The 13,748-nt window shown below is 46.6% G+C and overlaps 1 protein-coding gene across 12 annotated transcripts in view; it reads right to left on the bottom strand.

Moving 5' to 3' along the window:
- Positions 1-2,456: 2,456 nt before the first annotated feature.
- CTNND1 (catenin delta 1) overlaps positions 2,457-13,748 on the bottom strand; it is a 45,071-nt gene continuing 33,779 nt past the window's right edge. For 5 of the 12 annotated variants that reach the window (XM_061381552.1, XM_061381562.1, XM_061381563.1 and 2 more), the window contains 13 exons: positions 13,279-13,396; positions 12,722-12,875; positions 12,343-12,360; positions 11,850-11,918; positions 10,829-10,956; positions 10,576-10,726; positions 9,656-9,848; positions 9,097-9,211; positions 8,513-8,600; positions 6,124-6,186; positions 5,351-5,454; positions 4,837-4,923; positions 2,457-4,575 (listed from right to left, as the gene is read on the bottom strand). In XM_061381552.1, the coding sequence (XP_061237536.1) occupies positions 4,564-4,575; positions 4,837-4,923; positions 5,351-5,454; positions 6,124-6,186; positions 8,513-8,600; positions 9,097-9,211; positions 9,656-9,848; positions 10,576-10,726; positions 10,829-10,956; positions 11,850-11,918; positions 12,343-12,360; positions 12,722-12,875; positions 13,279-13,396 (1,300 nt within the window). In that variant the 3' untranslated portion in view covers positions 2,457-4,563. The remainder of the gene's footprint in view (positions 4,576-4,836; positions 4,924-5,350; positions 5,455-6,123; positions 6,187-8,512; positions 8,601-9,096; positions 9,212-9,655; positions 9,849-10,575; positions 10,727-10,828; positions 10,957-11,849; positions 11,919-12,342; positions 12,361-12,721; positions 12,876-13,278; positions 13,397-13,748) is intronic. The other 7 variants (XM_061381559.1, XM_061381560.1, XM_061381558.1 and 4 more) reach the window with 6 other exon arrangements.

Below are 13,748 nucleotides of genomic sequence, written 5' to 3'. Positions count from 1 at the left end.
CCTTGGGAGTGATTTTCTTTGGATAGGTTGTCCTTAGAAGTGATCTAAATTTCCAGACGCATCTCCCTGGTTTTGGTCAATGGGGCCACTTGCTCCCCAGTTGGGATACTCTATTTGTAGCCAAAAATGACATTTTTGTTAAAATTTGTCAGGGAATTCTCTACTGCTCTGGAGGGCTCCATATCAAGGGAGAAGTTCATCTCCCATCCACAGAGATGGCATGATTTTGCAAAAGACGTTTCTCCTACCTACATGCCTGTCACCAGTATCTTAAATTCTACAGTCAATTCATACCTTTGAGACAAACGTTGTTTCCTCAATGAACTCTTTTTTTGTGTGGCTGTCACCACACCCACCATGAAACTAGTATTACTGCCCCTGGTGCTGAAGCCAGTCATCCTGGATTCTATTATAGCCTGAGGCTGAAATCTTAAGCAAGTCTTCAGATCAGTGTCTCAAGTTGCAATTAACTCACCACAGGTATTTGAATAACCTAGGTTACTTAAGATTTCAGGATTCCTGAGTCCCACCTATTGAAGCAATTTTTGGAAAAGCAGCATGGAAATCTGCATTTTTAACAAGCTTCCCAGGTAATTCCTGTGTACTTGCTCCAATCTGTAAGACTAGCTGTAGGTGGTCTACAACTATCTATGAAAATACCAAGATGAATCTTTACTATCCAGTACTTCAGAAATAAACAGTGAAAAATAATGGTCTAGATGGTCTAGAATAACTGGTTCTTAGCTCTTCCTGGCAGAGAAGGTAATGGCACCCCACTCCAGTACTCTTGCCTGGAAAATCCCAGGGACAGGGGAGCCTGGTGGGCTGCCGTCTATGGGGTCGCACGGAGTCGGACACGACTGAAGCAGCAGCAGCAGCAGCTCTTCCTGGGTGAGCTATTTCTAATTTGTAACAAAGCGCAGTAGTTCAGGAAGAAACCAGTGGCCAAGTGAGGTCACAGCTCTGAGCTCAGTCACACAGTATGTCACAGTGAGACTCACTGCAGCTACTTCACAAACATGCTCACAAAAAAAGCATCACTGAGGCAGAAGAGTGGCTGGGCATAACCTATTACCACCTCTGCTGGGAGTGGGGAATAAAAACTCAGGCTGTAAAGATCAGGGAATAAGTTGGCAAATCTTGACAAAATACACAGGATTCCTAAAGCTGGTGTTGAGAGACACCAAGAGGCTTCAAAAGTGTTACTAAATCAGTACCAAGAAACAAGATATATGGACTCTGTAGATCCTTCTTTTTAACACCTTGTTTTAGTTAAGGGCGGAGGAATGTTTTAAAAAGAGCACATTGCTATCGATATGAGAAAGGGTCGATCCGTTTCATTCTCTCATCTAAACCTCATGTACACAACAATGCCTGATACCTGGAAGATGCTGAGGAAATATTTATTGAATGAGATAAAACAAATGGACCAATCCAGGGAGAGGAGAGTAACGTTTGTGTGTAGCTCAATGCCAGCGGATAATAAATTTAACAGAAATGAAGGCTATTCACCAATAGCCAGCATTTTCTACATTTAAAAAAGACACTCAAGCAGGGCTACCGAATCTCTCTATAAAGCAAACTCTAAGAGCTTTCCGGCTCTGCGCTTCACCTTTCTAAAACTACAACTGCCGGACACAAATCAAGCTTTGAAAGGTATCAGCTACAATGCTAAGATGTCCTGGTCTTACTAGTCCAAGAAAGTTTTCATACCTGAGACCTAGTTCAACAAAATTGAGATGTGAGCATCACCAGCAATAGCTATACATCTTTAATCTAAAGACTAGGCATACAAGAAGCATTTTACATCCGTTCTCGTCTTAACAAGGTAACAAGGCCCCTTTCCAGAGGTCTTAATCCTTGGCCTCTACACTGTAGACAACCCCTGGTAATCTGAGTACTTGCTACCCACCCATGCTACTTGGTAGGACACGGAGGAAGCGATGGGCCTGCCCCTTACCCTCTTACTAAAGGATGGCAGACAGCCTGAGAAGCAACCTCATGGCCCAGTGAGCCTTTTAATTCTTCATTTCCATACTTATTAGGATGACAGCTGGAGTTGGTAGCTTCTAATCTACTCATAAATATGTTCAAGAGGGTCATGTATTGCAGAGCTCTACTCAACGTTAGTTTTGACAGATGTCACAAAAGAATCCCAGTGACTAAGAAATTTATTAATTCTTTATACTTCAGTTTCCTATCTAAGTTAAGCAATAAGCTTCCCATGCTCTACATTTGATTTTTAAGAATCTTCGGAGGAAAAGTGTTTCATATATAATTAAAAGAATGTTCCTTGTTAAGAGCTGGCATTGGGCTCAAAATTAATCCATGCTGGTACAATCCCCTTCTGGGTGCTCTGGAGAGAAAAAGGACACTGATATATAATGAAGTAATCGAGATGAAAAGGAGAGAAGAGATACAAGCTTAAAGTGAAGAAATGACACAGACCCCCCACATACACACTTTAAAAACTTTATTTGTATAAAAACTCATTTGTTTTTAAAGCATTAACAAGAGAGAAAGAAAAACAGGAAAGGCCTGGCGCAGAAGACACGCCCCTCAGTGTTCGGTGGGAAGCTGGGATTTTTGGTTCTCTGAAATTGAATGTTTAGTGTTTTAATAAATGAAAATAACAGTTAAAGGTCCCCAAAAGCCTATGGCTGTTCTATTACCCACACCCCACCGACAAAAAGAGCACCAGGAAAAGAGCAGAAAAAGACGAGAGAAACCAAGAGTGGAGCCAGGGCTGGACGGGCCGTCTCCCCTGTGCAGTACGCTTAGTCAGAGAGGAAGAGGCTCCTTTTTGCCAGAAAAGGAGTGGGAAGCAATGTGAGGAGGCAAAGGGGTAAATAAGGAACTTTAATGCATAGGAGAAGGGGGGTTGGGGGGTGGGTTGTGCACTTTTCTCCTACCCCAAAGCCTCAATATATTAGGGAAGGGGGAGGGAGGAGAATAAAGATTTCCAGTTGCATTTGAACAGCGCTTTTAGATTGAGGGGAGGAGTAAAAAGTAAATAAGGGACAGGGTTTAAAAAAAAAAAAAATCAACCGCATAGCAGCCGATTCCTCTAGCCCAACCTGCAAATATACACTAACAGGAGGAGGGAAGGGGCGGGGCAGGCAGGGCGGGGCGGGAGGCGGGGATGGACACGCCTTCCCTGTCACCCCTTCAGAGGTGATGGTGATCCTGGGCAACCAACCTCATCTGGAGACTCATCAGAACAGGACTTTTGCAAAACCCCAACATATACAGTTGAGCAAAAACCTTCTATGGCTGAAGTCAGAGGCTGTTCCAATTCCCAGTGGAGAGACAGAGGGTCTCTAGGTCCCTTCTCTTCTTTCTGCTATTTGGGGCCAACAGTAGGTCAAAAAGCAACAAAGTATAATTTGCAAAATCATGAGAAATGAGACTGCAGAGGCAAAGAAAGGCACATGGAAGGGAAGGAGGAGATGCACCCCAGGCCAAAGGCACAAAGACGAGGCAGAGCCAGGGGCAAACCCCACCTTTTCAGGGTAGAGGGGGCAGGAGTATGTACATCAAGTCCTTTAGTCAGCCAGCCAGTCCAGGGTGGGGCGGGGGCAGCACGGGGCTGCAGGGGTGAGGACAGGAGACAGCAGGGCAGGGGGAGCCAGCTGGGAAGCTTCCTGCCAGTTTCGGACTAAGTGAAACATGTACATTCCTACTAGCTCCTCCCAGAGGCTCTTCTCCTCCCCGAAGACATCCTTCTGCTCCTTTGCACCCAAAAAAGTCTTCCTTGACACGTTCTCCTCTTTCTACAGCCTCTTGCAAACAGCCAGGCCGAGTCAGCAGACATTACCACGGACTGGGGGAGGAGGGTTCGGGACAGCCTCAGGGGGGCAGATGCGGCAGCCGGGGTTGGCAGGAGGCTTGGGAAAGAGATGTGGGGTGCAGGTCCTTTGGGTGGTCCCGCCCCACAGAGGATCAGGGCAAGGTCTCTTACTCTCCGCTCTAGGAAACCTTCACTTACTCAAGGGCCCTTGCCAAGTGGGATGTGCCAATGTTGCCGGCCTTCTTTGCTTCAAAAATAGTCATTAGGAATAAAAGAAGAGCTCACACTTTCCATTCTCAAAAAAAAAAAAAAAAAGTCCCTTCCCCACCAGGAAAAGAAAAATCTTGATTAAGAATCATCAGTTTATCAGATTGCTGGACACGGCATGTATAGCATGTAACTTCCGGTTCTTTCCAAGGTTTCCAGTGAAGGTTCCCACTCTCTCCCTCCCTCCACCAAGGCCAAGAGTTCCAGGGAGAGCTGGCAAAAAAAGCTAATCTGCAGCAGTTTCTCAAGATATGTCTATAACTGAGTCAGGCTTCTCGGGAGTGACTGGAGGGGTCTGGAGGGGGGAAGAGGGACAATTAAGCTTCACTGGAAGCAGTTAGGGAGTTGATGGAAAGAAGGCAGCCACTTCAGGGCCATCAAGGCAGGAGGCAGCCTGGCAGTTGGCACAACAGTCCAGCGAAGAAAGGGAAAATCATCAGTCCATTTCACCACCAAAAAATAAAAGTACATATATTATAAGCCCGGATGTAGCGGAGAGAGTGGTGCTAAATCTTCTGCTGTAGGGGAAAAAAAAGAGAAAGACATGTTAGTAAGGTTGGCCATCAGGAGAACCCCAAGACAGAGGAACAAATCTGGAGGGAAGGGAGTGGCATAAATGGAAAATCAGATCACCAGCGGCCTCCTAAGAGGTGACAATCACAGAAGCAGCGCCCCTACACCCCACGTGGCCGAGAGCAATCAGATCCGCATGATTGGCAAACCGCTGGCACACAGAGCCTCGTTCCTCGAGGACCATCTTGGGGGTGGCTAGGACATACCATGGCAGGGCAAGACATGGGCTCCCCCTCATCATCCAAAAACAACACATCCAACTCCTCCTCCAGAGATTCCTGCCCCTCGTCCTGCTGTGAAACATGCGATGTGTTAGTAGGAGAGCAAGGAAACAGGAACCTCACGAATGAGTGCAGACCCAGGGAAAACCCCCACATCTGTGAGGTCAAACAGAAGGAGGCAGCAGTAGTGAGGGAACGGTAAGATAGTCCAGAAAAGTCAGGAAGAGAAAGCGAGTGCTGTGAGGGAAAATCAGCTGGCGTTAGTCACACACGCAACACATTCACAACCTTGCTTCTCCCATCTCGACCATCACAGAATTAACGGCCCAAGAAATCTCAACATGAATCAAAAGTCCTACTTTTTCCCTAAAAAAAAAAAAAAATGCCTCAAGAAAAGGATGCCATCTTCCACTATACCCTCTTCTCCTAATTCACAGAATATGCAGGCTTCAAAACAGAAGTGGCCTGAGAGGGACAACAGTACATAAAGAGGATTTACCATCAGGGGTGCTCCCTTCAGTGGCTCCATTTCGCCTAGGTCTCCGGGTCGGTCCAGTGTTCTGTTGTGGTCCCCTCTTTCATTGAGTGTGGAATAGTTGTTATCTAGTTTAAAAAAAGAAAAGGAAAACTGTACACAGAGAGACGATGTCCCCTCCAGAAGGGCATTACGGTCTGGCAGGCCTGGACATAAAAAACGTACATCTCCCTGGGAGGGCAATACATGCCGCATGTGATAATGAAGCTAAACTGAAGAGACCTGTCTATGCAGAGAACTGGGGTTAGAAGACATGAGGTGAGGCGAGCTGCAATGGTAAGGCAAGACCTAACGAAGTAGCCAGGACTTCAACCAAGCCTTTGGGGAGAAGACAGCTTAGAGAGCAGTTGGGAAGGGCATTCCAACAGGAGACATCACAAGAGCAAAATAAAGAGAGTACGGAGTGAAGAGACAGGCCAGCAAGTAGACCAGGCGGGCTGCGGCAGGGAGAGCCGGCCGGCCAGCCGCTGCAGCAGGCTGTGAAGGGACACAAACGAACTTCTGCGGTGACGCAGAGGCACAGAGTGGTTTCTTTTTAGCCTCTGAACATTTGGAAATGTGGCAAAAGGTAGACAGATCAGGTTTTACTAAATCTCTTCGAACCCCTCCAGTGAACATGCAGCCAGCGCTCTTGAGGACGGCAAACAGCCAGGCTGCTGGAGAGAAGTGCGGTGCTGGACAGTCCTCGTCCCAGTGACCTGCTCCTCCACATGCTTAGGCACGGATTAATCACCTACCTAACGATTTCGTATTTGATCCCATACTGCTCATCTGAATTTCTTCCCGATGAGGTTTCTTATCTATAGGGAGTCAGAAAGTTATCCAGGTCAAAAACCGACTCTTCAAACTTTACACTCATCATAAAATCACTCTCGGTCTGTCTCTCCTTCCCCTCCCTCTCATCAAAGTTTTACTGAGCACCACCCACAACTGCCAAGCTCTAGATAAAAGAGATCCCTCTCCTACAGACTCTAATATAAGAAACCATTCACTCTACGCCAGGGGGCTTCAAACCATTAGGTCTCAAAGCTCCTTTATATTCTTAGAAATTACGAGGCTCCGAAGAGCACTCACGGGTGCAGGTTACTTGTATTAACAGTTATGGCACTAAGAAATTTTAAATACTCATTTCATTTAAAAATAACAGTAAACCTATTCCATGTTAACATAAATCATACTTTTAATTTTTAAAAAAAGCATTATTTTACATTTTTGCACATCTTTGGAGTTGGCTTAAGAGAAGGTAGCTAGACTCCCATATTTGCCTTTGTAATTCAATCTGTTGGGATGTTATTTAGGAGAAGGCAATGGCACCCCACTCCAGTACTCTTGCCTGGAAAATCCCATGGACGTAGGAGCCTGGTAGGCTGCAGTCCATGGGGTCGCTAAGAGTCGGACATGACTGAGGGACTTCACTTTCATGAATTGGAGAAGGAAATGGCAACCCACTCCAGTGTTCTTGCCTGGAGAATCCCAGGGACGGGGAGCCTGGTGGGCTGCCGTCTATGGGGTCGCACAGAGTTGGACACGACTGAAGCAACTTAGCAGCAGTAGCAGCAGGGATGTTATTTTGGATGAACTGTATGAAGAAAATCCAGCCTCACACAGATAAGAAGTTGGAAAAGGGAGGAGAATTTTAACAGTCCTTCAGATGATGGTGACCATTCTTTATAGTATACTAATACTCAACAAGTAGAGTTTTCTTTAAGGTCAGCACAATGTGGAATCTGAATCCAAACCAACGCTCTCTTCATCTTCTGTTAAATTAAAACCCATTTGTCTGTTTTGCACTTTGAATGGATCAATTAACCCTGTATGATTTTGAAAATCATGCATTGGTCACCTGGAAAATATACTGGTTCACAGTTATGCAGATCTTCTAAAGTTAACACATTTCATGATATATTAAAAAAAAAAAAAATCACACTCACTAAAATCATCAATGAGTTTATCAAAAAGTACATTAAATATTGGGATTTTACCAGGCTCACAGTGGCAGATACAAGTCTTCCAAAATTAAAATTTTCACTTGAAAATTCAGGCAGCAAGTACTTGTCAGTTACTTTTTCCCAAACTGACAAGCTCTCTGCATTCATTTTTAAGTAAAAATGGTGTTTCCAAAAAAAAAAAAAAAGGTGGCTTAGTTCACCTAGTAACTCAAACAGCACAATTCTCCCCCTCAAGATAACCGTCAGGCTCTGGTGCGCTGCGGGCGCCGTGTGAGCACTCCCTACAGCATCTACGCAGAACATCAAGGAATCCTCAAGAGTAGAACCCATAAAATCAGTAACTGTTACAGTTCATCAAGTAAGTTCTGAAGTGAGACTGGCTCGTTTTCCCCCCCCCCTGCCCAAACTGGCTCCTCTTGTAACAGCAAGTAAGTGGCAACAAAGACTCCAACAGCTGGCCTGGTTTGGGATCACTCCCTGGTTTGCGCTCCGCCCCCAGCAATAGAGCAAGCACTCCCCATGCTTCTGTACCGTCAGTACCATGCCAACAGATTTGATGATCCTCAGACCACATTTCAGGCAAAACCCCAGTGTCGTTAAGACAATAAGGACTATAAAAGACACAAGTGACAATCACGTCACAAAACAAGATATGTCATTTGTCTTTTGAAGAAAGTGTTTGCTCACACGGCAGTATTTAAAAGACAGAACCCAGAAGAACAGAGCTATGTCTGGAAACAAGTCGTTTTTGTTGTCCCTTTCCTGGTTTGCCTGTACTTTCTAATTTTTCAACAGTAAACGTACACTACTTGGTATTATATGAAAATTTAAAAGGGAAGAACAATCCTTTTGCAATATTCAGATCTCCCTTAGACTGATGGTAGGGTTATGTCCTGATAACCTAAGCAGAGAAACCAGAGCAGGGCTCACTATCAGCCATCTGTAGTCCACAGGCAGAGTCGGGGGTCACACCCAGGCCAACTGCCTGTCTTATCTTCTGATGCTCTCCTATTTTGTAAAGGCCCGTGCTATAATCCCGAGGTGAAGTATAACCTCCTCCACCAAAAGACAAGCTTGTTCAGAAATAAATGCATATCTTATTCAGTTAGATGGCAGGCCCACTAGAGAACAGCAGAGGTGGAGTGAAAACAGAGAGGTGCGTCCCCTCACCCTGTACCTGATCTCTGGCTCCGGTCAATGAGAGGGAGCGTGCTGTCATCATAGGAGTGGCTGCTCTGGCTCCGAGAAGCATTGTTCAGGCTCACCTGGGGGCACACGCGAAACGCAGTCACGTCGCAGAGTACCGAATTCACCCACGCCCTGCTCCTCAATGGGCCCAGACTTTAGGGCCTTATTCCCAAGTACAGTTCTTACCAAAAGGTGACCTGCACGGGTTAAACAAACACCTATACACTGAGACAAAGTAGGATGCGATGGCTTTGTCTGTGTTTCTGAACCAATTACAAAGGCACCAAACGCTCACACTATCCAAAGGGAATACAGTCTCAGAAAATGGCAAACTCCTTCAAAGGGCCACCGGTCAACACTGCCAGCAGCACTCACACTGCGCTACCACAGCGCGAGACCAGGACTACTTCCGGCACCATTTGGGGGGAAAAGTAAATAAATGATTTCTTTACACAGAGACGTGGGTCAAAAGTAGACTCAGTGTGACAGTGAAACAGAAGCAGCAAAGAAAGAAGCATTACCTGAAACCAAGGGGAAGAGAGGGGAAAGCCTCAGTCCCAAGAGTCACTCTACCTGAAAGTCTGACTTCTTCCAGCCTTCCTTCTCCAGTGGCTTCCGCAGCTCCTTATACCCCCAGATCGTCTGTAACACAAGCGCGGCTGCTCGAACTTCTTTTTCTGAGCGGTTCCTTTTAGGGAAATAAAACCAGATGGAATGTGGATGTAAGACCAGGAAAGAAGCTGAGAGCATGTCCTCTCTAATACAATGTAACATAAGAATATAAGTCCCCAAATAGGCAAGACCAGGTTTTCACCAAGTCCAGTATTTTAACTCAAACAGTAACAAAAAAATGTCTGACGGAAGAGTCTTATCAATTTATGGGTCAACATTAAGACAGAAAAGAGAGCAATATCTCCTTCATTCTTTACAGGTAAAAAAGGGAAAACAGCCTGCAGAATCGACAGGGCAGAGCCCCTCCCCAGCGCCCTCTCCCGCACTCACATGCCCCAGCTGTGACCGTTACAGGTAAAAAAGGGAAAACAGCCTGCAGAATCGACAGGGCAGAGCCCCTCCCCAGCGCCCTCTCCCGCACTCACGTGCCCCAGCTGTGACCGGTAAGTGTTACTCTCACCCTGATTTGTTGATCAAAACCAGCTTCTCAATACCCTGGGTCTCCCGGAGCTTTTTGGCAGCCTCCAAGTTCTCAGCGATAACTTCGTTGATGGTGTTCAGAATAGAGACCACAGTGTCCTCAGAGAAATTCTGCGAAGAGCTCTGCTGCCCTCCTGGCAGATTCTTGACCAAGTTAGGAATGGCATGTTTACCTACAGCGGTAAGACGGGAGGCATGTACACAGGGAGAGCCAGCGGAGCCAGGCTCTGAGGAGCCCAACACTCACTGCACTGACCATATCAAGAGCGGGGACCACCCATGAGAATCAGCTTCATGCTCCTGTAGGACTGTCACTTCAGAAGGGCAAAGGACCAGGAACAGCCATGAATGCACTGTCCTTCCTGTCTGTCTACTTATTCTCCCCTTCAGTCACATTAAAACAATCTGGATACTTTATGTCAAATACGCTACACGGTCCCGGCAGGTCTCTTGGTGAGAACGGCGCATTGAATACTACAGTAGTTTAATACAACAATCACTGTGAATTTGAAAAAAAACAAAAACTGGGCTCTGCTTTATTAACTCTGGAGAAATTACTTAACGTCCCGACCCTCAGTTTTCTTTTTCCATTTAAAAAAAAAAGAAAAAGTACCTTTGTAAAACAGTGACATTTAAATGAGAACATACAGATATGCTTAACAATCCCTAGAAACAAAGTACATGCTCAACAAATAAGGTATGATTTTTCAACTTTTAAAGAGTCATCACCTCTTCTCTTTCCAAGAACCATTAGAATATAATCCTCTCTAATGCCCCAGATTCACAAACTATGGAGGACTAGGATTCTTCCTCAGCTGTTTCAACAAATAAACTCAGCACCTGCTGAATAGAAGGTGCGGTAGCAGATGCTGAGGTGGCGGCTAACAGCCAGCTCCTTACCAATCAACTCTTTGTTGCGCGCATCCACAGCCAGGTTTCTCAGGGCTCCAGATGCAGCTTTCACAACCCGCTCGTGTTCATTGGTCAGGAGGTCAGCAATGGCGGAAAGAGCTTTCTCTTGACGCAGAGCTGAGCGGATGTATCGACCATACTACAAGGAGCACATGGAAAGAAGCAGAACAGATTACAAACGATAGCAAAAGAGTAAGCTAAGTCCTTCCATCCCCAAATGCATCTTGTACAAGGGTCTCACCGTCCAGCGCCCAGCACACAAGTTCTGGATGGCCCCAGCTGACGCTTCTAGGATGGCGGGATTCTTGCTCTCTTTGAGGAGTGAGATGTATATCCGAACCACCTCCGGCTGAAATAAAAGCTCATAACCTGCACAAGAAAGGGCAAGAAAGCAGAGGGTGCTTAGCAGTGCCTACAGAGCAGGCTCTGGCTGACTACAGACCAGTGTTAGGGTTGACTCTGGGTTGATGGGTTTATGTCCCTATACAAGCAGGCTCTCTAAACACCTTCCCCCAACCCAAGAGCAAAGTCAGATTTGACTACATGCCTCCTCAAGAATAATTCGTCCATGTCAAAAGCAGGACATGTATCAACTCATATGCAATTCCTCTCTCTCCTTCCTAGTCTCTTTTCTAGCCACAGTTTACTCTAGCCATGCCCAGCTCTCAAGGGCTTCATTTACTCATCAACGGCACTGAAGAGTTAAAGATTTCTCATCTCAAATGATGGAGAAGGAAATGGCAACCCACTCCAGTGTTCTTGGCTGGAGAATCTCAGGGATGGTGGAGCCTGGTGGGCTGCCATCTATGGGGTGGCACAGAGTCAGACACAACTGAAGCGACTTAGGAGCAGCAGCATCTCAAATGAATTATTTCTAACTTAAGTGAGTCATCCTGCTCACCCTAACTATGATTAAGCCAAAGGGTCTCTCATAGATTTAACAACATCTAAATTTTAATATCCACGGAGAGCTGTGAATTTTGGACTCACCATATTGATGAACATAAAAAGTTCCTGGTCTAGACTACCATCAAGTCCTTACCCTCAAGTAATCTGAATAACTGCCATGACAAGAAGTCCTTTGAAAGTCACTGTTATAATATTTCAAATTTCCAAATACTTTAATCACCACTTCAAATTCCTTAAGTCGGGGGGACAGGACAGTGAACACACTGTATAACCTAGTGGTAGGCTGCCAAACAGTTCATGCGTGGACGATGTTTACGAGAACCATGGAGCCTGAGAAGAGTAAGATAACGTACCTCGAGCAGGACTAGTTCTTTTAGGGAAGTCCACTGTATCGTTTGTTGGATCCTCTGTGGGTTTTTTCCCTTTGGAAATTTAAAAAAGAAAGTGGGGGGAGAAGGAAGTTTAAGAAAGGAAGAGTCCACTCAGTATATTCTTTATTCTTCAGTCAGAATGTTCCCATCAGAGATGCATCAAGAGGGGCATAAGACAAAACAACAAAGAAACCAAGACAGGATCCCCAAGAGCAGAACACGCGCAGCAGCCGGGTGAGCTAAGGATGGCAGCTAGTGCTGCTGCTGTCCTCCGTGCCGGGAACAGGGGCTGCTGCCCAGAGACAGGTGCCGGGAGCCGCTCGCTCAGAAGAGCGTGACCAGGCTCAGCGGCCTTCCTCCAATGAATTTTCCTACATGCATCCACAGGGAAGGGTTAGGCAAGGAAATGCCAAGAACGCTAAAACCCAAACATGCAAATTAGAGGTAGGTAAGCCGCTTAAAAGATTCCACTCACCTCTGGAGAACCACTCATCTTCCAGCGCGTCACCCAAGGTGGAAAGGAGAGGAGAGAAATGAAGGAAGAAAAACGCAGGAGAGAGTTGTCAACAGGATCACGGGAAAACAAGCAGGGAAGCACAGAGGAAAAGACAAACACAGGAAACAGAGGAGGAGGGGGAGAAGGCCCCAGGTCAGCTGGCTCTCAGCCTTCACTGCCCAACTATTGATCCTGACACCACCACCACCAGCAGCACCAGCGTGAAGCACACGGCACAGGGGACATCCCCGACGGGGCAGACTCCAGCACTGCTCAGCACGCGTTCCACACGCACAGCCAGACACCTTCCTCTCCCCGTCCTGCACGAACGAGCGGGGGAGCGGGAAGCAAGCCTCACCTTTGCCTTTCTTGGCCCCAAAGCAGCTGGCAGCATGCGGCCCGGTACTGTTGGCGACGCTGGGAGGCGCCTCCTGGTAGCGCTCTGCTTGCGGGATCTCCCGGTGAACTTGATAGGACAGGTTCCGAAGGAGGCAGACGCAGTTCTCGACAAGCTTGGGGTCACAAAGAAAAGGTCCAGTGAGGGAGAACGACAGGGGATCTTCCAGCACGCACAGGTTTCCACGATGAGCCTCAAAAGCACAGCCCCACTCATTATCTCCCATAATGCCTCTTAAGTGCCCCCAAGCTTCTCAGATTCTTTCAGCCTCAGGCTAATAAAGGTTTATGCTACCATTTGGTGTGCAACATAAAACTCAACGTCACATTGACTTTTTCCTAATTAGAAAAAAATGGAAGTATGGCTAAACAGCTCTAAAATATGTAGGTAGAGGAAATTCCAAAGCAAACAGTTTTCCTCTAAGGTGAATACCCACTTTAAGGAGGGGGCCGGTACAGGTATCTAACGTTATTTGAAAGCCTGAGATGATAGGTCTGTCTTACAGGTACCTGACCTACCTTGCTATCCGAATCTTTCTGTCCAATCTCAGCCTGGACAATGAAAATGAGAGCATCCACCAACCCATCGCACTCCCGAAGTTTCCGGCGTGCTTCACTCCTCTCCGAGCTGACATTCCTGAGGGGAAAGGTGAAGCTTCGAGATGCCTGAACTCCAGAAAGCCTCTCTTAGTACCCCTAGGCCCTGCAAGCCTCCTTACTGCCTTTCCGCGGTCACAAACAAAGAGTATCTGTTAGGGGAGGCGCTAAAGCTGACGGAGATTGGACGTTCCTGCTTTCAGGACACTTATGACCAGGCCAGGGGTGGGCACATAGATGGAGTAGACCAACAGCAACAACGTCAGACAGAACAGACGCTGCTCGTGGGCAAGCGCAAATGTCGAGTGGCGGCAGGGCACACAGGCACATGTCCCGAAGAGAGAACACACTGCAGCTTATAGGACACAAGACAGAGAACTCGGGAGAACGTT

This window comes from Bos javanicus, chromosome 15 (genome assembly GCF_032452875.1).
Source record: "Bos javanicus breed banteng chromosome 15, ARS-OSU_banteng_1.0, whole genome shotgun sequence".
Taxonomy (NCBI): Eukaryota; Metazoa; Chordata; class Mammalia; order Artiodactyla; family Bovidae; genus Bos; species Bos javanicus.
The sequence above is the reverse complement of the archived record's forward strand: the minus strand, read 5'-3'. Positions and strand labels throughout refer to the sequence as shown.